The sequence below is a fragment of the Cheilinus undulatus genome, linkage group 21 (assembly GCF_018320785.1).
Source record: "Cheilinus undulatus linkage group 21, ASM1832078v1, whole genome shotgun sequence".
In the NCBI taxonomy this organism is placed as follows: domain Eukaryota; kingdom Metazoa; phylum Chordata; class Actinopteri; order Labriformes; family Labridae; genus Cheilinus; species Cheilinus undulatus.
In genome coordinates, this window is record NC_054885.1 from 25,696,580 (window position 1) to 25,724,524 (window position 27,945).

Genomic DNA, 27,945 nt, shown 5'->3' on the forward strand with positions numbered 1-27,945 from the left:
ATTCTGCTTACTTTTTATAGGGTTGGATAAAACTACATTGTCCTAACATTTTAATCACCACATCCGTGGCAAAGTTGTGGTATTCTGCCACATTAGACTGTACTAATTGTTTCCCTAGTGAAGTGAGCAGTGTGTACCTTGGTGAATTATTTGGCAAAGGAGAAGTCTAAGTAAATTTCTACGACATGTGAACGCAACAGTGGACTAGAGTGAGCTCAGACGTCCTCGCCTCTGTATCGATGAAGTTGTTTCAAAGATGGCGGATTTCCTGCCGTCCCGCTCCTTCTTATCTGTATGTTTTCCTAACTGTCTACTCACAAGTGGTGAGGTAGAACAGTTACGGAAATCTAAAGAGATAGATAAGTGTATTAATCGAGACAAAACTTATGTAAAAAGGTTAGTAAAGATCTTGTTGCTTGGAGCAGGCGAGAGCGGAAAGTCCACTTTCCTCAAGCAGATGCGCATTATCCATGGGCAGGACTTCGATCAGAAGGCTAAAGAAGAATTCAGAGCCACGATTTTTAGTAATGTTATAAAAGGTAAGTCGAAACTGAGCACCAAATTTTACTCCATTTTTATTGGCACTGGTCTGGGTATTGGTCAGTTATTCGGCTGGAAAGAGTATTGAGTGGGAAGTTGGTAGCCATGCTAGCTGCAGCTGAACCGTTGGTAGGGGCACTTTACTGTGTTCGACAATGCTAGTGTGGTAAGCTGGTGAGCGACCAAGAAACGCCCGTGTTGTCTGTGTTTGTCTACATGGTGGGACTGAGGGGGCGTCTGCGCGTTCAGTGGGGTCTTTATTTCTGTTTATAGGGCCTCGTGGATATCAGAAATTTGGCCCCAAGTTATGTCCAGTCATATGTAACGTCAGTCGAGCTAGGATTTAATATTCCTTGTGGTTGCAGATACCACCGAAACTGTCTTGTATTTGAAGGATATGACGCCAAGACCCTGTCAAAAAAGGTTCCAGTTTACAGTAAACGTGCATCATCACATAACATAATCCGTTATCTCCAACTAAACTACACACTTTAACGTTTCCTCAGAAAATTATGACATGGGCTGTTGAAGCATCCCTTTGGTCTTGTAAAAAATCAATGGGAAATCCTAAGATTTTTTGGTAATTTTCATAATTTCCACGATAGTTAAATGTGTCTGTAGCCGACGAGATTGGAAATATAGATTGCTTTCTTCGATAAATGAAGACTGCTTTCTCAGAATAGTTTGAATTTAGCTAATGACAGATGGGAAATTTATAGTTAAAATACTACTGTCACTTGTCACCTGAGAGTTACGATTCACTTCACTAAAACCTTGCCATAAATTTTCAGTAATCAACATTGATGTTACAGTACTCTATTTTTTCTGTATACTCACAAACCTTATTTAGGGGAAAAAGAAGTGTTATATTTTGAGATACACCCTCAGCATTCACATGTTGCATTACTGAAAAGCTGATTTATGGTATTTACACTGATCACTGTGAAGGGAAACCACATGCAGACCCTATTACTGCTGCATTACAAGATGTCAGCATAACCACAGAACTTCTGCATAATCTTGCTTGGTGTATTAGATTATTTATAGTATGTTGTTTCAGATTATTTTAAACATATGAAGTTGATCTGCCATGCAAATGCAGAGGTTCTAAATCTAACAAATAGGAGGGCTTAGTTAGTCTAACTAAGCATTCTAAAACCTGGTTGGCCATTATTCTTACGACAGTAGGGATTTAAATAATGACTATTTTGATCATCAACTAGTCACTGTCTACTGAGACATATAGTTCAAGTGGATTTTACCGCATTTACTTAAATCTAAGTTCAAGCAGTATTTGTGTCTTGGCTTTAAACATGACCAGTGATAATGTAGGTTGGATATTTTTTTTAACTGTAGTCTGGTAATTTTATTAATATCTTTGTATAAATAAAGTCATATGTAAGTTAATATTAATATGATACGTTTGCTTCTGTGTTTTCTGTAAGAGTAGAAGAAGATTAAAGATGAAAAGGAGAGAAAAGATGCAGTGTTTTAGGTAAATGATCGGTGAGAGGCTTAAAATGTAAATGAGAGAAAAATCACTGTGTGGCTTTGACTTTTAACTGTTAAATGACAAAATTATTTTAAAAGAGAGACATAGAATATGCTGTCTCTTCAAATACTCGTACACTGCCGTCATGCCACCATGATATGCAAGGTCTACTTTACCAATCGCACTGATAATGTGTATTTAAAAGGAGAAAGAAAGTGCTGTTTGTGACTAGCTCAGTGGGGAAGAAGGCAAGGAGAGAGCATAGGTCAAGCATAGCACACACACATACATACATGCACACATACATACACACCCACTCACTGTGTGAAGGATGGAGAGAAGCAAAACATTGCAATGTATGCATGCGGTCAGCATGAAAAGATCATCATCAAACCATCAACAGTTAAATCTGTCAATGGTAAATGTTCTCATAAAATTTTGTTGTGGATGTCGGCGATTCATTGCATCCCCATCATAGGTGAGGGAAAAAATCGAGATAGCATAGTATCCTGGTATTTTGTGTGGCTATATATTGTATTGTATCTTCTGCCAAGTATCTTTTTTTTTTTTCAAATTAATTGCTAATATGATCTGAAGTCTGTGATACTGGATAAATAGCATCAGTAGCTTTTCTGTCCACTTGAAGATGCTGTTGCACCCTTTGTCCAGTGAGGTCAGCAGAGGTGACGGTCATACAGCAGGAGAAAGTTAGTACAACCAATGTGGCAGCACCTGGGAAAAGGCATTATGCAAGCAGGGCACGGACAAAATGGACATGACTCATGGGGTTTGCAAGGAGTGCCACATGAAAATCAAATACTGCGCTAATATGATAAAAATGAAGGCAAGGCTTATGCTAAATCAGTTAAAAAGTAGAAAAAAATGGTATTGATAACAATATATCGCAGTAAATGGTATCCCAATACTCTGTGTATTGCAAAATGTTTAATATCGCAATAATATCGAATCATGGCATAGTATCGCGATAATATCATATTGTGTGGCCACTAGTGATTCCCACATGAGTGCCTTTGATTTGGTAGGTAGAATCAGTTGTCTCTCAATCAAGGTTGTGGGTTCGACGTGTCCTTGGGCAAGACACTTAACCCCAGTTTGCCCCCACTGCTGCATCAGTGGCGAAAAAATGGGTATGGAAGCGTACATATGGGAGTAGCTAATACAGATGGGCAATCCTCCAGCAACATCTGTAATCAGTGAATGAATGTGTGAGTGAATGGGTAAGTGTGGCCTGCAGTGTAAAAGCCCTTTGAGTAGTCTGATGACTAGAAAAGCGCTATACAAGCTCAAGTTCACTTACCATTTACTTCTTCCAATCTGTTCTGCTTAGCATGCTCAAGTATGAATTGTTCCATCCTTCCTCACTATGGAACACTCCCAGATCTGATGTTAGTGTGCATGCATGTTTATGCTCTGGCCCATTAAGCTGTCAGGGCATCCTTAAAGCTCCACTGTGTCCTTAGCTAGCAAGTTAACTATGTGATTGAGTGATGTGTGCATGTAAGTGATAGGCAGGGTCCAAAACTAACACTTGCCACTCACCAATTACAGGTAGATTTTGTCTCTGGCTGGTAAGTTTTTAAGACCACTCGCCACTCTGGCAAGTCATTTTTTACCAGCAAAAAAAAATCATTTTTTTGTTACTGGAGAACGATGCTGGTATCAGCTGGTTTCCTGGCAGAGTAATGTGTATTTCAGGATGAGACGATCTTTGGTCACGTAAGTGCGTCAGTCCGAAGTGAAAGAGGCCACATATCAAAGCATGATATTAATCTGCAAAGAGGAACAAAGGCTGGTGGAGCTGGTTTTTAATGTTAGCCACACTATACAGAGTATATCAGCCTAACTCACTGACACAGTGACCCTGTGAAGAATAGGACTGTTTTCTAAGGATTTTCTCCTTTTTAGACTAATCAGTTGATTGAATTTTAATTGAGTGTTTAACCGCATGAGGAAATAGGCACCTAGGAACAAATTTAATTTACACCCCTTATGGGATTTTTTGGAGCCATGTCTGAAATTTGTTGATTTAATAGTTGAGAAAGAAAGGGCTGCCCCAGCAGCGAGATGTGGTCAAAATGGCATCCTCACATCACACATGCACCATGTCAGAAAACGAGTTTAAGTGCTTCTTACTGGTGCTAGCTTGTAAAAGTTACTTTCAAATTCTGTGGTAGTGCCTTTTATGTGTGTTTAGATAGCTGTGTGCACCATAATCTCCTCTAATCAAGGAATCTTTACTAAGCCAAGGTTAGACTGCAGACTAAAGTTGATGCTGTGACATGGAACTATCTGACAAAGGAAAAGTGTGGTGAGCTCTCGCACACACATCCCTGCCATAGAGATGTAACGATAACCGGTATCACTATAAACCATGGTAAAATTCGAGACGGTTAGTATTACCATTTCAAATTTTAATTACCGTTAAAACCGTGTTTGATTACTTTGAAAACTCACGGTGATACTGCTCAATTCCTGGAGAAGCTGCAGCGCTCTGTGGCAGTAATGTAACTTCATGGATGCCAGCTGCTGTTAAACACCATAGAAGAAGAAGGAGCAGCGTTCTCTGAGACTCTGTTGTGCGTGCGCAGTTTGAAAACATGGTGAGAGAGTGCGTGAGAGAGAGAGAGAGAGCGAGAGAGAGAGAGAGAGACTGTACACAAAGGTACATGAAACAGTGAAAATGTTCTTTCTGTACCAGTTTTTCTTAGATCTGTACGACTAGATCTAGTCTTTAGCACTGAATGTAAAGAAAAGTATTCTTGGATCTTATCTACAATTTGCACAAAGTGCAGCTACCTCTTATGGCCATAAGGTGCCATCTTTAATGCACATTTATGTGTTTGATGTTAATATTTTAATGTTCTGCCAACAAAGTACATTTTGTGTGTTATTTTATTTTATTTTATTTAAAAAACTTGGTTAAATGATTTCAGTCTGTGTATAAGTACTTTTTGAACATTTTGAGCACATTTCAACAATACCGTGATAATGATAACCGTGATAATTTTGGTCACAATAACCATTATATGAAATTTTCATATCGTTACATCCCTACCCTGCCATCATGTTGTGTTGTGGAGGGACTGCCACAACTGACTAAAAAAGAGAAATCTTGGAGTGAAATAGCAGAAGCACTTCAGCAACCTGATAAGTAACTGCTGTTAGAATTAGCATCCAGCTAGCATATTTTTCATCATTGCATTTTGATAAGATATACAAATACAGTATAGTATCTGGGAGTCGTCTAGTGAGGCCCTTTTTTCTTATGTTATCACCTCAGTGATGACATTGGCCATTTTGAATTATTTGGTGTAGAGCAGCATGCTTTTGGACAAGTTCATGGGTCATAATTGGACAAACTCCTTCAGCTTTCATCTAAACTACTTCATCTTTGGTATATAGTAAAAGGTATGTCATTGATAAAATGTTGTCAGCAACTTTTTCCATTATTCAGAGACTGTTGGCTATGGAAGCTCCTCATAGTTAGAGGTCACAATTTGGCACAATTTGGCTTTAAATAAATATCCTACAAGGATGCCCAGATCTCTCTTAAAACTCGTTTCTCACATCCTTACATCTTTAAAACTGTTCACGTGCCATCATCTGAGGCTCACGGTCTACTACTAAAGCTGTTGTCATGATGATGCATTTTACGTCATGAAACAGGAAGTTGTTTGTTGAAGTACCTAAAACACTTGCACAGACATGAGTATTGGTAGACATGTGGTCAATGGCGTGATGAGGAAGTTCATGTAGATTTTGTCAGTTGTTGGGCAAAAACAGCTCAGTGGCCCCCTCTACAAAGTTCTGAACTAGAATGGCCGTCTGAGGCGGCAGACCCACGCCTAAGCAGCGCCACTGAGGAACTCATGCTCCCATTCATTACTATGGTGTTCAAAATTTGAAGTGCGAGAAAAACCGAACAGGTGCATTGATCATCACCAAAATCTAATCGATTCCTCCCTGTCACTATCCCAATATTCCCTGAAAGTTTGGTGAAGATCCAACTTTCCGTTCTGGAGTTATCTTGTACACATACAAACAAAGAAACACAGAAATGAACAAAGGTACGGAACCCTTTACATATCAATGTCCACGGTCCGCTATATCTCTGGAAAATCCAAATACCCCTCATTTAAGCAGATATTAGTCTGTTTTTCTCCTGTTTGATCTGTTTACCATTGAGCAGCTAGCAGTGGCTCAGACTGTTATTTCACTCAGCCTGACTGAGTGTGTGTCACACACTGAAAGTGAGTGCATACCCTCTTTCTTCATTTATTTGTTGTTTTTCATTGTGTTAAGACTAGAGATGCACAATATTGGATATTTGCAGATATATAGTACATGCTGATATTTAAAAACTAAATTTAGCCGGTAATGATATTTACATGTAGTTTAGGCCTAAAGCTTGGCTCTTAAACAAATTAACAAACTTCCAACCTTATTCAGAGGGATAAATGATATTGGATACTTAAATCATTACATCTCTAACCATATCCTAGTGTAATTAAAATATCCTGAGTGTCCATTTAACCCTCTGAGGTCAAAGGCTATTTCACCAATCTTTAACTTATTTTTTGATTCACAGTTTTAAGGTACTAACAAATAACACAATACCCAAGTGTTTTGTATCAAAATTTTCAGGACAGTCTCAGCTGTATGAATACTGAGGTCTATTTTGTTCTAAAAGACTGTGTTAAGATTTGTTTTAGACCAAATGCTGATTTCTGAAATCTGATTTTTGGACAATTATAATATCTTGTGAAAACACACCTTTACTCATGTGTACGAATTGTTTTGGTACTTGAATTAGGATTACCAAAGTCATTTTCATACATATGGCATGCAGCGTGGGGCTCTAATGATTATCTGTTGTAAATTGTTGTTTATCTGTCTCTCCATCATTCACTGGTGTCTGTATGTCTGCTGTCTGGGACGTGTGTGCTAGAGGCAGATGTTTATGTTGGTTAACTAAACGACTGAACCAAGTTGCAGTAGCGGCTTTAGCTCTCTCCTTATAGTCACCTGTGGAGTTCGGCTGCTTGTGCAGCACAGGTGGAGGTTTACTCTTGAGGAAGAGATATTCAGCTCTTATTGATAATGCACCCAGGTATATGATCAAACCTTAAATAAGAGTCTAAAGGCTTTTAGAGGAGAATGCAGGTCAAGTTTCAACCTGCATTAGCGAAGTTTGTCTGAAACTAGTAGCGCAAGGAGCCAACCAGGAGGAGGAAAAGATGTATATTAAAAGGTCAGTCTCTGGATTATATGAATCGATATTGTATTTTTTGTAAAAGAGCCAATCTGAGAAGTCTGAGAATTAATTTTTTTTAAACCCAGTCCTAGTAAAGCTAATGTAATGTAGAAATTTCGCTACCGACAGGCAGCTAGGCAGTGCCACTGCTGGTGTCACATTGTTTCTTTCCCCAAGGCTTGTGCTGAAAAACATTCTGCCTCCTTTTTGTAAGTTAGAAAAAACACTCAGTATTGCAGAAGCTTTAGGATTAATAAACTGTGGCATTTTAAACCACAGTTAACTGTATACTGGATAATCATTTCATTACTACTCACAGTAGGATGGAAGGTCTAACCATAACCAATTTGACATCACCCAATTTTATTCTCCACGTCAATGTGCTCCAAAAATCTCATCTCTTGACTATTTGCAGGCAGCAGGAAAGGCCTGTGTCTCAGTTTAATCTCAGTTCTTGTCACTCTTTCTTGTCTCTTCTCCTGTAGAGGTAATACTATTGTCTGACAAAAAGTAATGTGTCTTTGAGAGTGATTATGTGAGGCTTTCATGTAAAACTAGTTATAAAATGTGTATGGAGGAGACAGCAGAGCCCAGTTTACATTTGAGCAATCATTTGCTCTAGACCTGAGCTTGAGGTGAACAATAGGCTAGTAACTAACCAGAGAAATTAGCTTCTATTTGCACTTTGATAATGTCACTGGAGTTGTTGGGGCAGTTCTACATAAGCTCCTTTTGAATGATTGCAATGAGGGAAGTAAGACATGTGAGGCTGCAATACTTAGCTTCAGTCAGAGGGAAGTGATTGATGCTTGACGTGGTTAATCTGAGAAACAAACTGTTGTATCAGAGTCATTTTAGTGTAAGTGCTGAATCAGCTGGGCTAGGGGGAGTTTTTTTTATTGTGCAGAGGAAACAGCAGTAGACTCCCTCTGTGACCCAGTATTTACATGCTGGTAACTGTAATGCAACTTTGACAAGCTGGTTACTATTGTGTAATATTGTCTCATTGTGAAGGGGATAAAGTGAACACTAACCTTTTTGTTTTGTATGTTACTGATATTGTAAATGTTTCCAAATCGCTGAAGTGTTTTCTGTTTGCGGACAATGCTACTTTCGTTTACAGTGGTAATGATTTAACACAGGTGTTAAAGGGTGGTTAAAAAGAGCTGAGAAAAATAAAACAATGGTTTGATGTCAATAAATTATCAATGAATCTAGATAAAACATATGATGTTCTGTAACAGAGAGAAAAATATGAATGATTCAGTTTACCTGGAAAGTGTTGAAATTAATAGAGTAAAGGAAACAAAATGTTTAGGTGTTTGATGAAAAACTGAACTGGAAATCATATAAAGATTACTTAAAGGGGAAAATATCTAAAAAAATCGCTCTGTTATACAAAGTAAAGGACTCATTTGATAATAAAGCTTAATTGTTCCATATCTGACCTGTTGTGTTGAAGTTTGGGGTAGGTCGTGTAAAACATTTACTTAATCAATTTCTATTTTACAAAAAAGAGCTGTAAGAATTATCAGTGGAAATCAACATAGGGATCCATCAAACCTGTAATTTATTCAGTTAAAAGTGTTAAATTTCATGAATTAGATGATTATGGTATTCTGCAAATTATGTATAAAGTAATAAGAAATTATTGCCAGCTGACATCCAGCAAAGATTTGAAAAAGAGAAAGTTGCTATATTTTAAAAGGAACAGAGATCTTAAAAAAAAAGAAGAAAAGAAAACAAGAATTGGATAAAAAAAAATGATGGAATGTTGTGTTTCTGTGAAAGGAATCAATTTATGGAATAATCTTGACAGAGAAAGCAAAGAGTCTAAAGGCGCTTTCACAGTAGGCCCAGTAGTTTCGAACCACGCCGTGGCGTGATTCCTCCCCCTCCCCCCTCCCCTGCTGACTTGCTTTCACACTAGCAACATCAAACCGTTCCTCGGCCCACTTGCGTATATACTTGGTCTGAAACAGCAGGTGGCTGTATGCACATAGCTGGTTTACAACCCCGCAAAGGAGGAGAAAGAAGAAGAAGCTACCATGGCAACCACTGGGGTCATGACCTGCGCGAAGATTGTTTTTGTTTTGACCCGGCAAGAAGTCCATCCTGCAGCCATGGATGATTTAAACTCACTTTTTAAGATGCCAGCAACTTTGCGCTTTGTATTTGCACATCTTCTTGTAGCTCAGAGGATTAAACAGGCTCGCGCTGCGCAGATACAGCAGTTTTTGAGGTGACAGGAAATTTTTATTGCCTTTGCACCTCCTCTCACTGACTCCAACTTGTGTTCATCTGTAAGGTGAGTCACAACAGACCATGTATTGACTGGATTCTGATGATTTCTGCCCCTTATTGAGGAAAAATGTGAATAAACTGCCACGCTGTTGTAAGAAGTTTAGTTTTTACGATGATGTCATAAAGCTGATATGACGCTCTGTCCTGTATCCGAGCGCGGTTGCATTCACATCTCATCCGAACCGAGCCAGAGTCCACTTGAATCGTGCCCGAGACCACCTTCCCAAGTGGGCCCAGTGCCTGGGTGCGGTTCGTTTGCATTCACGCTGCCCAAACAAACCGGACTTTGGGCTCAAGTGCACTCGGATCTGGGGCCGGGCCCCTAATGTGAAAGCACGTTAAGTCAAGCATTTTGTTTAAAATAAATTTTAAAGCTTGTATGATGAAAATGTACAGTGAAATTAGATGAATTTTGTTTTGTGTCATAGTGACATAATCTTGATTTTGTGATTGGAATTCTAACTTATGCACTGGTATCAGGATTTGAGCAGCTGTTGTGGCCTGCAGCTTGTTTGTTCTATTTTAGATTGTTTATTATGCATGTAGATTTGTTGATTCATGTTTTGTGAAAACCTCCTTTCTGAAGGCGATAATGTTAGTTATTCTGATGCCATTGATCTTTGCTCGTCTGCACTAACTTGCAAAGCTGTACCGGAACCGAAGATGGTCAAAACGCCTAAGATGTTGGCAGATTGGAAAATGTAGTAGATAAATCAGTCCTGAGCTTAACTATCATTAGAAGCAATCCACCAAAATATATTCTTGGTCAAATGCACTGTTACTGTGAAAACATTGTTTAAAGTCAGCATCTTTCAAGGTCTCTTTTAAAGGATACATCAACATTTTGGCAAATTCTCTATTGCCATAATTCCTATAGTCTTAGTAATAGGTTCATTTCCTAAGGTTGTTGGTGCAAGCTGTTTCTAGATCTGGGGGGACTGTTAAACCAGCTGCACCGCTAACCCTATGTTAGCAGATGTAATTTTTGCTTTCCCTCATCAAACTCATCAATTACACAATCCAACAACTCCAAAATGCTCTTGTGGACAAGTTGTGACCTGTACATTCACCACGCTATGAAATAATAACATATTATTATGTTACATTACGACACATGAAGCAAATACTCGGAACTGTTTCTTGAGTGAACCACTGGGTGGAGTGAAATGTTGATCTCTTGTCTCGTATTTATCTTGTGATGTAAAACTCAAAAGTTTTCAGTCTGCAGCAAAAATGAAGGTTTTGGCCTTTTCCAACACTTTTTGGGGGGATGTATGTGTAGAGAAATTGATTTAATTGAAAAGAAAACAATTCTGAAATGACATTTCCTTCTGCAGGTATTAGAGTGTTGGTAGATGCCCGAGAAAAGCTACACATCCCATGGGGCAACCCATCCAACCAGCGACACGGGGACACTATGATGGCGTTTGATACCCGGTCAGCAATGGCCCACGGTCATGGCATGGTGGAGCAAAAAGTGTTCCAGCACTATCTGCCATCCATCCGGGCGCTGTGGGCAGATGAAGGCATCCAAAATGCTTACGACCGACGCAGAGAGTTCCAGTTGGTGAGTTATAGCGTGAACCAGTGTCTATCTTGGGTGCTTGGAAATCCAAATGTCCTGAATGCAAATATGGTTCACCCTTTGATGCGGTAAAGCATATGTTAACTGTACATGTTTCTAAAGGGAAAGTGGATCTGTGTGTGCAGTGCGTCTGTAACATCTGGTAGTAAAGGAAGAGTTTCGCTTTGAATTTTGTTCTCTTTTGGGCTGCACAGTATGGAAAACAATATGATCCTAATACATATATATTTTGATTATCAATCTTATGGCTCTCATAACACTTAACAGTATAGTTTATTTAGTATAGTGTATTTGCCAACATTTTCTGTCACAAATGTTAATAAAAATGTCATAATGTCCTTTATTCAGTTATTTATTTTTAGATAATTGAAAGCTGCTAGTGTTAAATACATATAACTATTTTTAGAGCCAGTGAATACTTCTTTGGCTGAATTTTCTCAGCAAAAATATATTTATTAATAAAGTTATCATGTGAGAGGCAAGTAAGTTTTAAAAATCTAGTCCTTCAAGTAACACTAATGTGACTTGCTACCTAAAAAATGTTGCCGTGTTGATGTTTGAATACTCTGTTACTTGTTTAAAACAGCAGCCAGCCTGGTTGATGTTATGTATTGTTAAATTCTGTGATAGGCTGTTTGATCTGTCCATCAGTTGTCAGGATTCCATATTGAAATTATTTTTTCTCCTTCCCTCCAAGGCTCAAATTGCAACATTGTTACACTTTCATGTGCTTTGGTTTGCCTCACATTTTGCTTGGTCAAAGGAAGTGGAAACCTCCAGTCCTGAAAAATGAAGCCAATGTGGAAGTGCCAAAAATTGCAATACGGCAAGTGTCTACTTGAGGCTGGCAGCAGGAACACCAGAAGTCCTGTCTGAACACCTGTTAAAAAGCAGTTTTTTCACAAGAAATAAACTGGTTTACTGCCTGGTTCAAAAAACCAAATGTGTCTTGTTAGCTAATGTCTTCACCTGCTCTCGCTGTATGGTGGGTGAATTTTTTTGTACCACAGTCATTTTGATTATATTAAGGAAAAACATCACTGCCCACTGATTTGTGCGCCTCATTTGATTGACAGATAGCTTGACAGGCAGAAGCGACATTTCTGTCAACCAGAATGCTAGCTAGCTTGCTGACAGGAAGTTGAGCTTATGGGCCGGCTGTTTGGTTGATCCAAAAGTTCTGTTTGAGAGAACGATTTCAATATGGAAGCCACCACAGATTGGCTTCAAAAGCAATTTGAGTCACTCTGTTGTAAGCAGATGGCTGATATCACACAGGCTTTGTCCAATTCTTTCTACAGTTTATGGGTCAGGGGCATCGGATCATCTGAATAACATGCTTTCGTCCCATATCAGAAGCAGTGAAGAAGAAAAGAGGACATAGAAGAAGACAAACCTGGAAATTTGTCTCCATCTCTCTGTTTTTAACATAAACAATGAAACAGAACCAGATGAATGCTGTCTTGGGATTTCTGCTTTTTCTTTGGTGTCATTATGAGCAGCTAGTGAGGCAGTGAGCTCACCAGCATGTTGTTCTTTACATAAGATAAATGAGAGCAAGTTTGACGTGTTGCAATGGTTACACAGATGCCGAGCGAGGTACTGACTTATATTTGAATGCATTAAATGACAAATATATCCATAAATCATAACGCTTTGAGCCATTTCCTGCCTTTGGTTTAGAGGTTGGCCTGCTTTGCTCTCACACCTTAAACCAAACCGCACCAGGGTTCAGTTGGAAGCGACCCAAGAGCAGACCTGGGTCCACTTGTTTGGTCTGCACCAGAGTTCCAATGAGCTTGTACATTTATCCAGGGAAATGAACCAGAGTTTGTTTAAAGTTGACCAAACAGCTTTGGTGTGAATGTGACCTTAATCATGACACTCCGGTTCCAAACCCAAGAGAACCCATAGTTTCTTGCAAACAACATTAGTGTATACCATGACTTCCTAACAGTGTATTTGTTAGACAACATCTTACATTATTTTCATCCACAGGGGGTGTTACACTAACATTGTGGAAATGAGACTAACTGAACAAAAACACCAGCAAATGGGGTTCCCACATGACAATCCTGGTAAAGTGCTGGCTTGTTGATGCACGGTTGATTTGTGGGGGGCAATATTTAGGGCTTAACTGGGGTTAGGGGTCTCTACACTGAGTGCTTATCCTTAGTGAGGCATAAGTATCTTGTGTTTACTTAATTATTCATTAGGTGCAGAAAATAGTGGAGTGTGGAACCTAGAACCATCGTGTCACTGTTTGTTAAATTCTTAAATGCTTTTTTTATACTTAACATACTAAGTGTGTAGTTTACAGAATAGACATAAACAGGCCTGTTCCAGCTGGCAGAGAGTCACCTGCAAGGTGGTGCTCAATGGTTTTAAAGATTTAAGCTTGGTGGTTGTAGATGCTGCAGTATGGAGGCTGCAGTTGAGGCTCCAGTGGCAATGGTAGAGGGTTGTGTTTGCAGCTCAGAAACTCTCACACAGCAATTTCTTGAAATTGCCAAACTCTACTTAAGTTTCTCATCAAGAATTATTTCATTGTTTGCCCTCTGTAGTATAGTTTGATAATTATGAACCTAACTCTTTCTATTATTTTCAATTGACTGTAGAATTTTCAGTGAGTAGTCTGAGTAAGACAGAGGAGCATTGAGTGCAAACGATAAAGGCTCCTCCTCACAGTTGATAAAGCTCAGCTGCAGCTGCTAAATGCACACAGATGTATACAGACGAGCTAAAGTAAGGCTGCTTTCTTGTTGCTTTCTGTTGCTCTGCTTCCCAACAACCAGTCATCTTTCTCACTCACTGCTCAGCAAATTAAGATTTTTAGTTGACTGCGTTGACTGCTGACGTTCCAGTTAAGAGATGACTGTCTCTACCTTCTGAGCCACAGTCATTCATGTAGATTTGATGATAAGAAAGCGGCTTTTTAAATCAACTGAGGTTTCCAGATAAGCCCATGTTTTGTATTAAAAAATGTATTGAAATTATATGACTGCAGGACAAATTAAATACACAACTACCTACGTCTTAGGCTAAGTATTTATTCAGTGATGAAGTACAATTTAACCTTTGCTGTGTTGCCATTGGTGTTTCAATGTGTAAATGAGCTCATATGTGCTGACAATTAATCTTTTCTCTTTTTCCAGGGTATCTGCGGGGTCTTAAAAAGTCTAAAATCCAATCATTTGAATTTAAGGCCTTAAAATGTCTAAAATTCTCTTAAAATCTCATAAAATGTCTTAAATGTAATTTTTAAAGGTCTTAAAATGTATTATTAACGTATTATTATAATGGATTCACGGAAGGAATCGCAGAATTGGCCTATAAAAATGGAATTTACAATTTAACGAAGAAAGTGAACGAATTTGACTGAAATGCTGTGTTTCTTCGAAAGAGGAACGTATATCAGAGGAATAGCCTGTGTCCCTGGGGGAACACTAAAGCGTGACACAACTTGTCCCTCACTCACCCCGCCCCCTCTTAAACAAATAACAGCATGTCAAAGCAGCTGCACGAAACACCGGCAAACATCACGTAGTCCCCATACGGGCCAGTACCATGGGACTTAATGTTGCACCTTCAAGAAAACTCATCCATGCTTCGAGTTATTTTACCTCATCACACCACCTGAACAGTGTGCCTCACCTCACGCCAGGCACGCCGCTCACCCATCAGAGGCTCAAAATCAAGTCGGACAGACTCGAGATTTTATCAAGTCTGGCAGTCTGAATGGTGTTAAATGCGAGCAACAATTATCTTAGTAATTCATCCTGTAGATACTGTAGTTCCCTTTGGTTGCTTAATGAGCCAACACCTGTCTGGATTAATGTAGTGCTCTGATATGAGGCAGATGGACAGACAGCAAGGATGGAGAGGGATGAGGAGAGAGCCGTGACAGCCAGGAGTAGAACAATGCAGTATCAAACTGCATGCACTGTCACAGACTGTAAGAGTAAATACAAGTTTAGGTAACAGGTTTACTATTAACCATTTAACTTTAATGTGACCTTCTTATTAAGTTACTATCACCGTGTTTGAGAGAACAGAAGGATTTCTTCATTTACATTATAAACATCAGTTAGGATGTGATTATACATGTGAATGTGTCTTGAAATGTTGGAAATATTTGACTGTTACACTGGTTATAATTATTTTATATCAGGGTTATCCAAACAACGGCTCCTGGGCCAACTGTGGCCCTTATTTAATAAATTTAAGGTTATTTCTATTTAATTAGTGAACATTTGATTCATTTACATAAACAAGACACTCTTTTTTTCTGGTAAAATTAGTGGAAAGGTTAAAAAACCGGAATTCCAAAAAAACATTAAAATGGAAAAAACAGAATTTGGCAAAAAATAAAACAGATTTTATAGGGCCCTACATATACTTTGCAAGTAATTCTGGGCCTCTGATTCATGTCTTTTTTACTTTTTTGCCAGTATGGATGTGAAATGGGTCTTAAATTGTATTTATTATGGTCTTAAAATAGTCTTAAAAAGTCTTAAATTTGACTTGTTGAAACCTGCAGAGAGCCTGTATTTCTCTAATCTCTTCCATTTTCTTTCTCAGGGGGAGTCAGTCAAGTATTTCCTGGACAATTTGGAAAAGCTTGGACTGTCGGTAAGTCCCACCCACGCTTTAGATGCTCCACCAATCACAGATCCCCAGCAGGCATAATTTCAGAAGGGTGATACCCTTCAACCAGCTTGCTGAGAGGAGAAGTTAAACCGTTTTCTTCCTGTACTTGTTCATGTCTCGAAACTGGTTTATATGCTCCATTTGGAGAACTAAGCTACACAAAACTTCTTTCTGTGCCCGATCCAGGTCCCTATGATCCTATCCCTCTCTAACAATTGGGGCAAATAAAGCATTTCATATCAGTATCAATTTTGATATCTAATGTATGTGGAAGATACAGATAAACTTGTCTCTGGCATTTAATAAAGGGCATACAGTGTCCTACTTTGTAAACCAAATCTGTGGGAAGGGAAAATTACCTTGGTAATATGGAGCCCAGTGCTTCAAGCTTAAGAATGCCTCAGGCTACCTTATTACATAGAGGGTCACCATGTTTAAGATTCTTTTAGGACCCCATACCTGTAAGAAAGGAATTAGTACATAGAAACCCAATATAGTTTGCCTGTTGTTCTGTCTCTTGAATAAGCAGCTCACTGAATTGATAAAATAAAATACTTAATATGTATAATAAGTTAACTAAAAAGAGACTCAGCCATCCTTTCACAGGTCAAAGATATGGCAAGAGTAGCTTGACTTTAGCTGCATTGGTTCATCTGGTCTTAACTACAGGGTGTCAGGATTCCACTACTTTTCATTATCACTGTTAATACCCCATTTTTCACCAAATTGAATTGCAGCTCTGTATCAACGCTTAAGATATTATCTCACTTCTTAAGCCTGAATTTTCACATGGGATACATGCAGTTCATATGTAGAGGTGGTAGACTTCTTACTGTTGATTAGAACAGCAGTTTGATCCCCAGCTGCACTTGTACAAATGTCATCACAATGAACCCCACATTGCTCTCAAAAGCAAAGCTATACATAAATAATAAGATTAAATCCTAATTGGCATGCTAATACCTTTTACAGTACTCGCTACTGGGGATAAAAATGTGTGAAAAGTGAATGCTGAAAATTATGTTAGAACACTTTTGTGTAGCTCTAAGTTATGTCAGGAACACATTTCCTGCTTTCTCATTGCTGTTCTTTTTTTTTTTTTTTTACTTAAGACACCCCTGTTCATGGTTGTCTTTTCCAATGAAAGCAAAAAAAAGGGTGGGCTCCTTGAAAACTAAACTTATTCTTTTTAGTGTGTGTGTGTGTGTTTGTGGGTGTGTGTTTGTATGTGTATAAGGAGGCTCACACAACATGGTCTGACTTAGGGACCCAGGGATGACTCATCATTGAAGGAATGTTATGAATTTGGATCTGGTTCAGCCAGAGCATAATAACACATGCAGTTAGGAAATGATTGAGAACAATTTACATCTAAAATTGTCCAAAGTGGTTAAAAATGCATTATTTGTCTTAGCTTTATTAGTTAAGCTTTATTAGACTTACTCATGCTTTCCACACAACAACACAAACTCTCTCCTAAAGCCTCACGTTGTTTAGGCTCCATGGTATTTCAGGAATGCAAGTCAGTTCAGCTAGGATATTCCCAAAGCAGTAGCATGAGAAGTGTGTACACTGTTTTATATGTGAGACACAATCTTCTTCTCAACACTTGTTTGTTTGGAGTTAAAGACTTAATTTATTTTATTGAAGGCAACTTGCAGCAATCCGCACAAGCCTCTTAAATAAGAAAGTGGATATTTTTCGTTGCAATTATTTTTATTGGTATTGAGATCAAAATTAGGAAACATGATTATTTTTGATGTTACAACAACTAGATCAATTGCATTTATCAAAGCTAGACACTTTCAGTGCTTTGAAAACAAACAGTAAAGTAAATAAATGAGTGAAAAACTATATATACATATATATATATATATATATATATATATATATATATATATATACAGTATATTTAAATATATAGTGTTTAACAAATTTATTAGACCACCTGTCATTAAAACCAAACTTTCAGGGAATATTGGGATAGTGACAGGGAAGAATCGATTAGATCTTGGTGATGATCCACGCACCCGTTCGGTTTTTCTCCCACTAAGAAATTTTGAACACCATAGCAATCAATGGGATCGTGAGTTCCTTGGGGGCGCTGCTTAGGCGTGGGTCTGCCGCCTCAGACGGCCATTCTAGTTGGTATATGAACCCACGACCAATCAGATTCAGTCCAGAAGGGATTCTATGATGCACTAAGATGTTGTGGTAGACGTTCTTGTTCATGAAACCGTCGATTTTCACTAATTTGCCCATGCCATATCCACAAATGAACCCCATACCATAATGGAATCTCCACCGGGTTTCACTGTGGGTGCAACGCATCTGGCATCAAAACACTCTCCAGCTTTTCTGCGGACATAAACACGACGATGCTGACCAAAGAGTTCAAACTTGGACTCGTCCGTCCAGAGTACCTTCTTCTAGTCATCAACAGTCCAGTGTTTGTGCTCCCTGACAAATCTGAGGCGTTTCTAGATGTTTGCAGGCCTCAATAATGGCTTCATAGCAGCTATTCTTACCTTTAAGCCTTGTCAGTCATCTACTTATGTTCATTCTGGAGACTTTCTCAGACTCTGATCTAGAAGCATTCATCTCTGCCTGAAGATCAGCAGTGGTCTTCATTCTGTCTCTAGTACTTCAAATCTTGAGGTGTCTGACATCTGCTTCAGTTTACTTTCGTTTCCTGCCTCTTCCTTGGCCCATTTTGTAAGTACCAGTCTTGGCAATTGACTCCAAAGCATACTTGACCACACTGTGAGAACACTTGATGTCTTTCCCTCTTTGTCTCAGAGACCATCAAGCATCATGATGTGCTTTAATGCAGACTCTTTCATTTTCAGTGAGCTCTCCACGTTTTACCATTTTGAACAGGAATGAGGAATTTCGAACTGAGTTCACCTTCTTATACCCAAATTTGAGCCAGCTCACTGGGCTTGTCTGAGAAGTAAGAAATTAATCAAGCATAATATTCAACCACTAAAAGTAATTTTTCTGTTCAGGAATGGAAGTAAATAACTATAATTTGACATATTAATCAAGAAATAATAATGTGCTTTACTATTTTTCAGTTTTTTGTAAATCAGTAAGTTTGAAATTCATGGATAACAATAATAATTATATTTTAGCATTAAGAATATCATTTGGGTTAAAGAGCTTCTACATATTGGTGTATTAACCATTGCAGAAACATAAAAAAATGATTTTGGTAATTACCAATGCTGTTAATTTAGGGCAGCTGTGGCATACACCTTACTTTGGGTAGTGGTCTAATAAATTTGTTAACCACTGTATGTATAATGCTGTATAATAACAATGAAGAAACAAAAACAAATTGTGGGCAAAGTATGAGAACAAATACTGAAACATTTACTACATAACAAAGCCTATAGACAGAACAAGTGGAACACAGCATGCAGCACAGTAATTGTACAGTTCCGATTATCTTGTTTTAATAGTTGTGGGAAGCCAAAATAGTGATTGAAATTGACACACAAATTAAATGACCAGCCCTAATTCTTCTTACAGGACTACCTCCCCAGCCAACAGGACATCCTTCTGGCCAGAAAGCCCACAAAAGGCATTCATGAGTATAACTTTGAGATCAAGAATGTGCCCTTCAAGATGGTGGATGTTGGTGGTCAGCGCTCTGAGAGGCGGCGTTGGTTCGAATGCTTTGACTCAGTCACTTCCATCCTCTTTCTTGTGTCCTCCTCTGAATATGACCAGGTGAGTCAGCTATGGTGTGACCACACAAATAGTTGGTGTCTCAGTGTCATATTTTGGGCAGTGATAATTCCACTCAAAAACACAAAGTTTTCCGAGGACTAATTTCAATTGCCCATCTGTGGTAGCGTGGGATTAGCTGCTATTTAAAGTCTTCTTTTCCATGCTTTGTCAGAATCTGAAAATGTACTCCTTATGATTACCTCAGTGTTCATTGAGATAGTGCTTTGTTTTTGACTAGATTTATAAACATTTAAGCTTAATTTAGGAAAAGTTTTTTCCCTCTGTAACAAAACTGTCATGACTTAACCTGGATATGTACACAGTCAGTACATAGGAGCTATTTTAAATGCTGGCTTTTAAAGGACAGGTTTACTTTCTTTTAAGTTTGGCCCTACAACTACAATCAGGTGCCTGGATTAACAATGCAGAAAGTTGCATCAGAGATAAAGGGCAAAATACACCTTTGGAAAAAAGCAAATTGATCATTGTGCATTGAGCACAGCTAAAGAAATCTGCTGCTCATACTGGAAATACTCTGTCATTGACACCTTAAACCCCAGTACACTTAATGTGTTGTAATACTTTCAGGTGCTGATGGAGGACCGGCTGACCAACCGGCTTAGTGAATCCCTCAACATCTTCGAGACTATCGTCAACAACAGGGTGTTCAGCAATGTCTCCATCATTTTGTTCCTGAACAAGACAGACCTGCTGGAAGAGAAGGTGAAGCAGGTATCCATCAAAGACTACTTCCCAGAATTCTCAGGGGACCCAAGGAGCCTGACAGACGTCCAGCGCTTTCTGGTGGAATGTTTTCGCAAAAAGCGCCGTGAGCAGCAACAGAAGCCGCTGTACCACCACTTCACCACAGCCATCAACACTGAGAACATCCGGCTGGTGTTCCGTGATGTCAAGGACACCATCCTGCATGATAACCTCAAGCAGCTGATGCTACAGTGAGGGGACTTACCAAGAGGAGGGGGAGGACTGTGTGGAGGAGACTGGGTGTTATGGTGTCTTTCTTGACACACACTCACCGACACGCATACCCCAGCCTGAGGAGGAAGGCAGTTAGCCTGCGGCCATCCCTCCTTATCTCCATGACTTTGATGAGCTCCTCTTTTTGAACTTTGACTTTTTATGAAACTCACCACTACTACAGCCATTCCCCCACACCTGCTCTCTGCCTTACTGAGCTTGTTCATGCTGACTTATGACAGCAGCCTTTGGCTTGGAGCCCAAACCATCCTCTAAAACCACTGTAAATGACTTCTAACTCCAACTATCCCTCCCCTGTCCACACACTGCAGTGGACTTCTCCAGTATTTTTAACTGTGTTTCCTCTCTGTATGTTGCTCCCAATCAAATTCACATGTTTTCTTTGCTGCTCTGACCACTGTTGATGGGGAGGGAGAGGGGCTTGTTTTATTGTTCTAAGTCTTTAACTGTGTAGCCTTCAAGGCCACTTACAGATGCTGGTGACATCAGTGACTGTTGCCAGGTATTGCCTTTTTAAATCCTTACTTCTTTTGTTTAGTCTCTAGTTTCTGCTTTCTGCTGACGCTTGGTGATGACATCACTGGGCTGGGGTGGGGATTTCCTCTTAAGGCAGTGAAAGAGGAAAGAACAGTGCTAACACACTCACAAATAGAATTTTCTGTTCCTAAGTTGATTTGATTCTAGTTTTCTAATAATGCTTCTCCTTTTTTATATATGAATATACTGTAAGTACTATGCATTTTTCTTAACTTATATTTTATAGGGGTTTACACTTTAAGGATTTATGACTAGTGATGGACTCTGACAGCTGATTACATTAAGAGTGGGAGAGCACTGACACAAACACATAGATCACTTGTACAATTCAAACTCCATGTTGTGAGGGTAGCTAGTGCAAAGTTGCAAATGACCGACTGTTTAATTTTCAGGCCCAATGTAAACCACTGCCAACAATGACTCATGTGCCTATGCCCTTCTTTGCGATTCAAAAGACAGACTTATAATGTCTTACTCTGCATACATCTGCAAACAGGAACATATGATACTATCCGTAGGGCCCTGTATTCTCACTGATGTGTAGATATTGGAAGAAATAATGGAAATGGATTTTAACAAGGACACGACAAAAAAGGAGTTCAAGTGTGGTGGTTAAATTTTTAGCAGAACAATATCCAAAACTCACTGGAGAAATTAAAGATGGAAGTTTATAGCTATTGAACAAATTAAAAGATATCTGGATAACACAGACTTAAAGTGATATTTACAAGGAAAGTTATCTCAGATTTCAAACTCTCATTGTGACCGGGTCTTAATGTTGTATACAAGAGTCAAAGCATTCAGCTTGAGTAACAGCTTCTAAGAGCCAATTCTAACGCTCAGGGCCAACACTAATGGTGCTTAAGTCCTTGACTAGTGTAGTCCCATGTCGACAGACTGAAAATGTTTTTTTTAGCATAAGAAAAACATTCCTACTGCCTTTTTTGTTGCAGTTAATTTTTTCCTTATGCTTATCCTTATAAATAGTACAAATAAACATTTCATCTTCAGTAGAAAGAAAACAGGGTTATAGTTTGAACATTTTTCTGTCTTGTGACTGTGCCACATCTTTTATCATCCATTAGCCAAAAATCTCGTAAAAGAAATGTGGAAGTTTGAATTTTGGATGTGTACACTTGTATCCAAGGCATTACACTAGGGTAATACTTGTTTCTTGAACTGATTTAGGATACATATTAATGGAGGATTAATATGTTTAAAACAATAAAGACATGTTTCAGGCTTAATTTTTAGGTACTGCACAATGTGTTGCCTGGAAATGTGGTTGTAAATTCCTCTAGAGTGGTTATTTTCTAGCTTTTATGTTGCCTCTGTTATGATGGTAGTGTTCAGAAAATGTCAAATTTAAACCGAAGCCTTTGACAAAAGGTAGAAAGCAGGAGCACTGATTTTTTTTCAGGCTCTTCTCAAATCATGCTTCTTTTCTGAAAGTTACCATTTCTTGCTTGTCATCTCTGTGCCATGCATTCTGATTTAAAAAAGGGAAAAAGCCAACCTGTATGTCACTGATACATTTTTTCAGTTTTTTTCAGTTTCCCTTATTGTTGTGGACAGTTCAGTTTCCCCTTTAACTCATTCTTTAATGTCTAGTCTATCACTGTGTATCTCACACCAAGCTTTCCCCAATTTTGAACAGCTGATGTTACCCCCATGCACATTTGTGTATATGACCATGAGTGTTATTTTTCATTTTTTGTTTGGATGGTGTTTATTTAAAGTAACAACAGGTGTCTAGTAGCCTGCCTTTAGGTGTTCAGTACAGTCCCATTCTCAACTTATTTTTGATTTGTTATGACCATCTCACACTAAAATATGGTCTCAACAAAGACAACAGGCTCCACTAGTAAATTCCAACATGTCAGCATAAGTCAGAAGAAAATAATCAAGGAGTAGGTAAATGAAAAACATGCGTAAGGAAAAGTTTGGTCATTGGTCTTTGATTGAACTGCCTTATCACCATGACCATGACTTAAACAAGGTTCATTGAAAGCCTTTTAGTGTTTTCTTTTGAATAAGATTGGCTTGTGTTTATGTTGGAACACTGACACATACATCACTTTGGCTTTACAAAGTAAGTTTCTAATTCTGGTTGCAGTCATGTTTTTATTGCTAATGCAGTAAATTGCTTTAAGAATGTTAACACAGTTACACGCCTGTACCTGCCCTATTACAACTGACCAAGAAACCACTGACAAAGTTTTGCTCTACCTTAGCCCTTCTCTATATCAGTTGCCTTTCTGTCTCAATTTTCAGCAGTTCAGGTTGCCATTATTGGTGATTTTAACTTTACTGTATTTCTCAGAGCCTCTATGTGGTTAAAGTGAAGACTTAGAATATCTAACGAACATCAGAAAACTGAAAAAATATCTTGCCCAGTTAGAGGCAAGATTTATAGTGTAAATTATATATTTAATTGATTACTTTTTAAAGATTGTAGATCTTACAAGAATTTGAAAAGGAGCTATTTTTCTATGAAATTTGGAAAGCTGAATTGATTAAAAAACAGTAACATAATTCACTGTTACTAATTAAAAAGAAGTGATAAGAGATCTTTCTAGATCTTTCTATGGAAATTTCCCATCCTTTTTCATCAATATGATCATGCAAAAGAACTAGGAATATAATTACTTAATAATTTTGTGTCTCATGCGAATTGCTGAGATGCTTGCTCCATGTGACCCAACAACACTGACAAAACTATAAGCTGGGTGGAGCAAACCTTGCTAAACAAACTGATAGGTCTCTTTATAAATCAGCCCAAGCTTTTTTTCTATTTTCTATTTTTTCTGTTTTTTTTTCTTTTTTTTTTTTAAGAATCAGTATGAGACCAGTCATCTTTCAACACAAGTTTTCATTTATTGAAAACAAAATCTTGATATAACAAAGCTATCCTTTTTTGTCCATAGCTGTTTAAGTGGTGAATCCTGTCCCTCAGAACAACAAAGAGCCTTGTGTTGCTCAAAATGAATGTTAGCATGAAGCAGTGAAGTCACATGACTGATTTTTGTACGTGTTCCCAATTCTATAAGAGGAAGTTGACTAACATTACTGTCCAAAAGCTCTGAATTCCTCTGACTGTGCATTGCCGGTCAACATGATTCTCCCTCTGTCATTCTGTTTCTGGATGAAGCAGTGTGTGTGTGAGAGAGAGAGAGAAAGAAAGAGAGATACAAATACTCTGTGTCTCAGCAAGCCTGAAGCGAAAGCCAAGCAGAGGCCTCTTTGTCTGGACTCTGGCAATTGTGTCGCGTCATCGTTTGTGCCTGTACTTGGACACACACACACAAACCCACCATGAGGTCATAGCATAACCTAAGCTCTAAGATTCTCTTTGTTTACTCTGGACACGTGTTTTGGGTGTAGGAATACAGACAGTATATTGTATATTATAGAACATCAAAAGATGACTGGGCAATGAAGTCTTACAAACTGTTGGACTGGGTCTAACCTTAAGAAACCTGGGTGATGCTGCACTTCACCATATTTTTTGGAATATGGTGCCATGTTGTGGACAAAAATATCTTCAGATGCTTGTCCTATAAGTTTCAAAGAAAGGAACATCCTGTTTTATTATGAGAGGCAGTTGTCATGTACTATTTTAGACCTTATATTTTAACCCAAATGTAGGATGTACAATTATAATCCAAAACTCTGGGCTTTTTGCTGCCCATCAGTCTGCACAGTTGACTTGGAAAGGCACATGATGTGAGTTTAACTGGGTTTAGAGGTTTCTTTGCTCAGCGCTCATCCTTTCTGTTTCTTGTATTTACCTTAAGTCAAAGTAAGCAGAAAATTCCTCTCAGGCTCATAGTCTTCTAACCACCAAAAATGATCTCTTTGCTAGACTAAATTAAATTCAATACTTAAGATCACACATTCAGTATTATGGAGCACTTGTGAAGCTGAGGCAAAAGATGCATGTTTCCAAATGCCATAATTCTTATGTTGTCATGGTTAAAAGCAGTAACTTTATTTGTGTTTGTCTTTACCAAATAGTTTTTATTCCAACTTGCTGTATTATAATCTAAATTTAAGATTACATAGATTGCAATGCAAATTTATTTGCTTTACAAAGTAAATTTTAGAGTGTAAATACCAGCTGGTCATCATTATGCCTGTCACTTTAAGGTGTAATTGACTAAACACATTGATGATATCCACTTTGATTTATAATTGTTGCCTTACTTCCATTTTTTATTTCATTGGGGCAGAAGTTGTATTTCTGTATCCACTCCCTAAATATTAAGTATAAATATACACCAGGATCTATTTAAGTTTGCAAATATCAGAGTAAGTGATAGTATTCCAGATTCTGACCTCCAATACTGGTATTTGAGCTTTCAAAACTTACCCTCAGTTTGTATACAGCCCTTGCTCCTAAATGTAGGAAACAAACAAGGTCTTATAGCAAGCCACAAAACACTAATCAAACAAAAAGGAGCACAGAGCGTTCATGCCCTACACCTTTGTCTGTACAACTCTAAATCTTCCTTTTCGGCACTCAGACCCACAAGAATGGGGTTACACAATGTTAGGGATTAAACTTGCTCACCCATTTAAGGTCACATATCCTCTGGCAGCGCCCTTTCAGTAAGGGTTGACCTTGTTAGGATTGATATTTATTTGGCTGTTACATGTTAAGGATGATAAAGGTGCTGTCGTGTCTTAGACCTGGTCAGAGCATCTTTGTGTATCTGAAGGGGTTCCAAGGCTTAGGGCATTTGTGATACAGCCCTATGGAGTCTGGTGGTGGTGGAGGAAGGATGAAGGAGGTGTTAACTTCTGTCATTTCTGACAGCATTAGAGGGATTGGCTGTTGATTATATATCGCCAAAATTTGGCTTGTGAGTGCTGAAGGATTAAGTGTCCTTGAGCAGGTGATCAGAGAAACTGGAATAAATGGAGATTTATATGAATGAATGATTTAGGCATGAAAACAGTCTTCCTGCTTGAACTGATGCAGAGATTCGTTATGCCGTTCTGACAGACTTTTCTTTAATACCTGGATTCTCTTCATTAAATAAGGCATATAAATATATTCAAGGGACTTCTCTGTGATAAAAAGGATCCTCAATGCCCCATTCTTAAGTGAAATCAGTTAAGGTTTTAAAACCAGTTAAGTTTTTCAAGCTGAGTTGGTAAAAACAAAACATCAGCACCAACATTTTTTCATGGTACATGCTCTCAGCTGTCTTCCTTATTCTGATCGGTGTAGGCTTTGTAAGGAGTCTGGAAGAAAACAGTTCTGTAACTTATCAAAATTCTTAATTTTATTTTAGTTGATTTGTATTTTAAAATTTGTCATGTTTTCACCATGCAAAACTGTGAATGAGGTGTGGAGAAAAAACAGAGTTGAGACATATGCATTACCAGCCTGTTCAGCTCAATGTAAGTCTAATGCTGTAGATAGAGCTAGCCCAGGGTGCCAGCACTTGTCAAAATCCCTAGACCCTTGTATGAAAGAGACCACTAGATCACAGAGAATAAAATAATGTCCCTGCTTCTACTCTGATCACAGATGAAATGTTAAAAAGTCAGCCCTATTAGAGGAATCGCATAACTCTAACTTAACTGCATGTGACCCTAAATTCTCATGGGCACATTCTCACAGTGTCTCTGCTGCAAGAGACTGTACAGTGCTGCTTTGAATCCCTTAATGCCTGAAGTATACCTTACAAAAACAAGCTTGTACCGTTTGTGTGGCCACAGTAAATTTTTCACATGACAAAACAAAGTAAAAAAACCTGTAGATTTTTTTTTCAGAATGCACAATTTCTTCTCCATCACAGTGAAGCAAAACTGACTTTTTGATGTTTGTTGATGATAAGACATAGATACTAAGTATTGTGTTAATCTTAACATGCTAGACATTGTTTATCTCAGTTGTCAGTAATTGTGCCTGGTAGTTTTTAGCACTCCAGGCCTTTTGGTGGGTGATAGTCGCTCAGTATAAACAGTGTAGTCATAGGGTCACCATTTGCCTTTCAGCTTGCATGTAGATTTGTCACGGGAAAAAGTTTCAATGAGAGGTCCCATGTAATGGGTCATCAGTTTTTCCAATCTGCGGCTGTTTTGGCCGGCTTTATACCCTCAAAGCTCCATGTCTACCAGTGTTTTTCTCACAATGAACCACATTGTCATTTTTCTAAGTCTCCGCCGTAAATTTGCCTTCTAACATGTTTGTGATACAGATTTTGTACACTGTGTCTGTGAACCTGACATTGCTCTCATGACTGTAACAATATGTATCTTGCATCATGTTTTCTTAGTGAAAAAAATGTGTAAGATAGACTTCGGTAGTAATGAATACCTGTGTAAGGAAACAAGTGTATCCTTATGTAGTTTAAACTATGCAACAGCACTGCTCCATAGTCATTACTTGGTCTAATGTTGTATAACAAGTAATCATTATTTACGGACTAATGATTTTCTTAATGCCAGTGTCTTGTTAAAATTTGTCTTAAATCAAATCAGGAAAAAATGCAAGTAATCTGCCAAATTGACTGATGTTTAGTGCCTCCTTTTTCAAGCTCTGCCTCTACTTTCCAGTCATGTTAACAATGGTTTTATACTGTTTAAAGTATTTGAAAGTGATAACACCTACAGAATACGATTTCCTCATATTCAGATGGAAAAATTTCTTTTACCAGGCTTTTTGATTTCAATGTACAGTTTAACTTATGCTGTTTGGCCTCTCATCTCCTAAAATACATTTTTTCAAAAATGTGTGTTTTCTGTTTATTTACATTTACCATCAAAAAAACAAGAATAGACAAAAACATGAGTACTTGCCACTAAGAACCCCAT

General features: G+C 38.3%; 1 protein-coding gene across 1 annotated transcript; it reads left to right on the forward strand.

Annotated features, from left to right (window-relative positions):
• Positions 1-244: 244 nt before the first annotated feature.
• Positions 245-27,862, forward strand: gna13b (guanine nucleotide binding protein (G protein), alpha 13b). The gene is made up of 5 exons (XM_041817084.1): positions 245-539; positions 10,949-11,178; positions 15,778-15,828; positions 19,381-19,581; positions 20,170-27,862. Exons 1-5 carry the CDS (start codon positions 257-259, stop codon positions 20,539-20,541), a joined length of 1,137 nt encoding a protein of 378 aa, XP_041673018.1. The 5' UTR covers positions 245-256; the 3' UTR covers positions 20,542-27,862.
• The last annotated feature ends 83 nt before the right edge of the window (positions 27,863-27,945 follow it).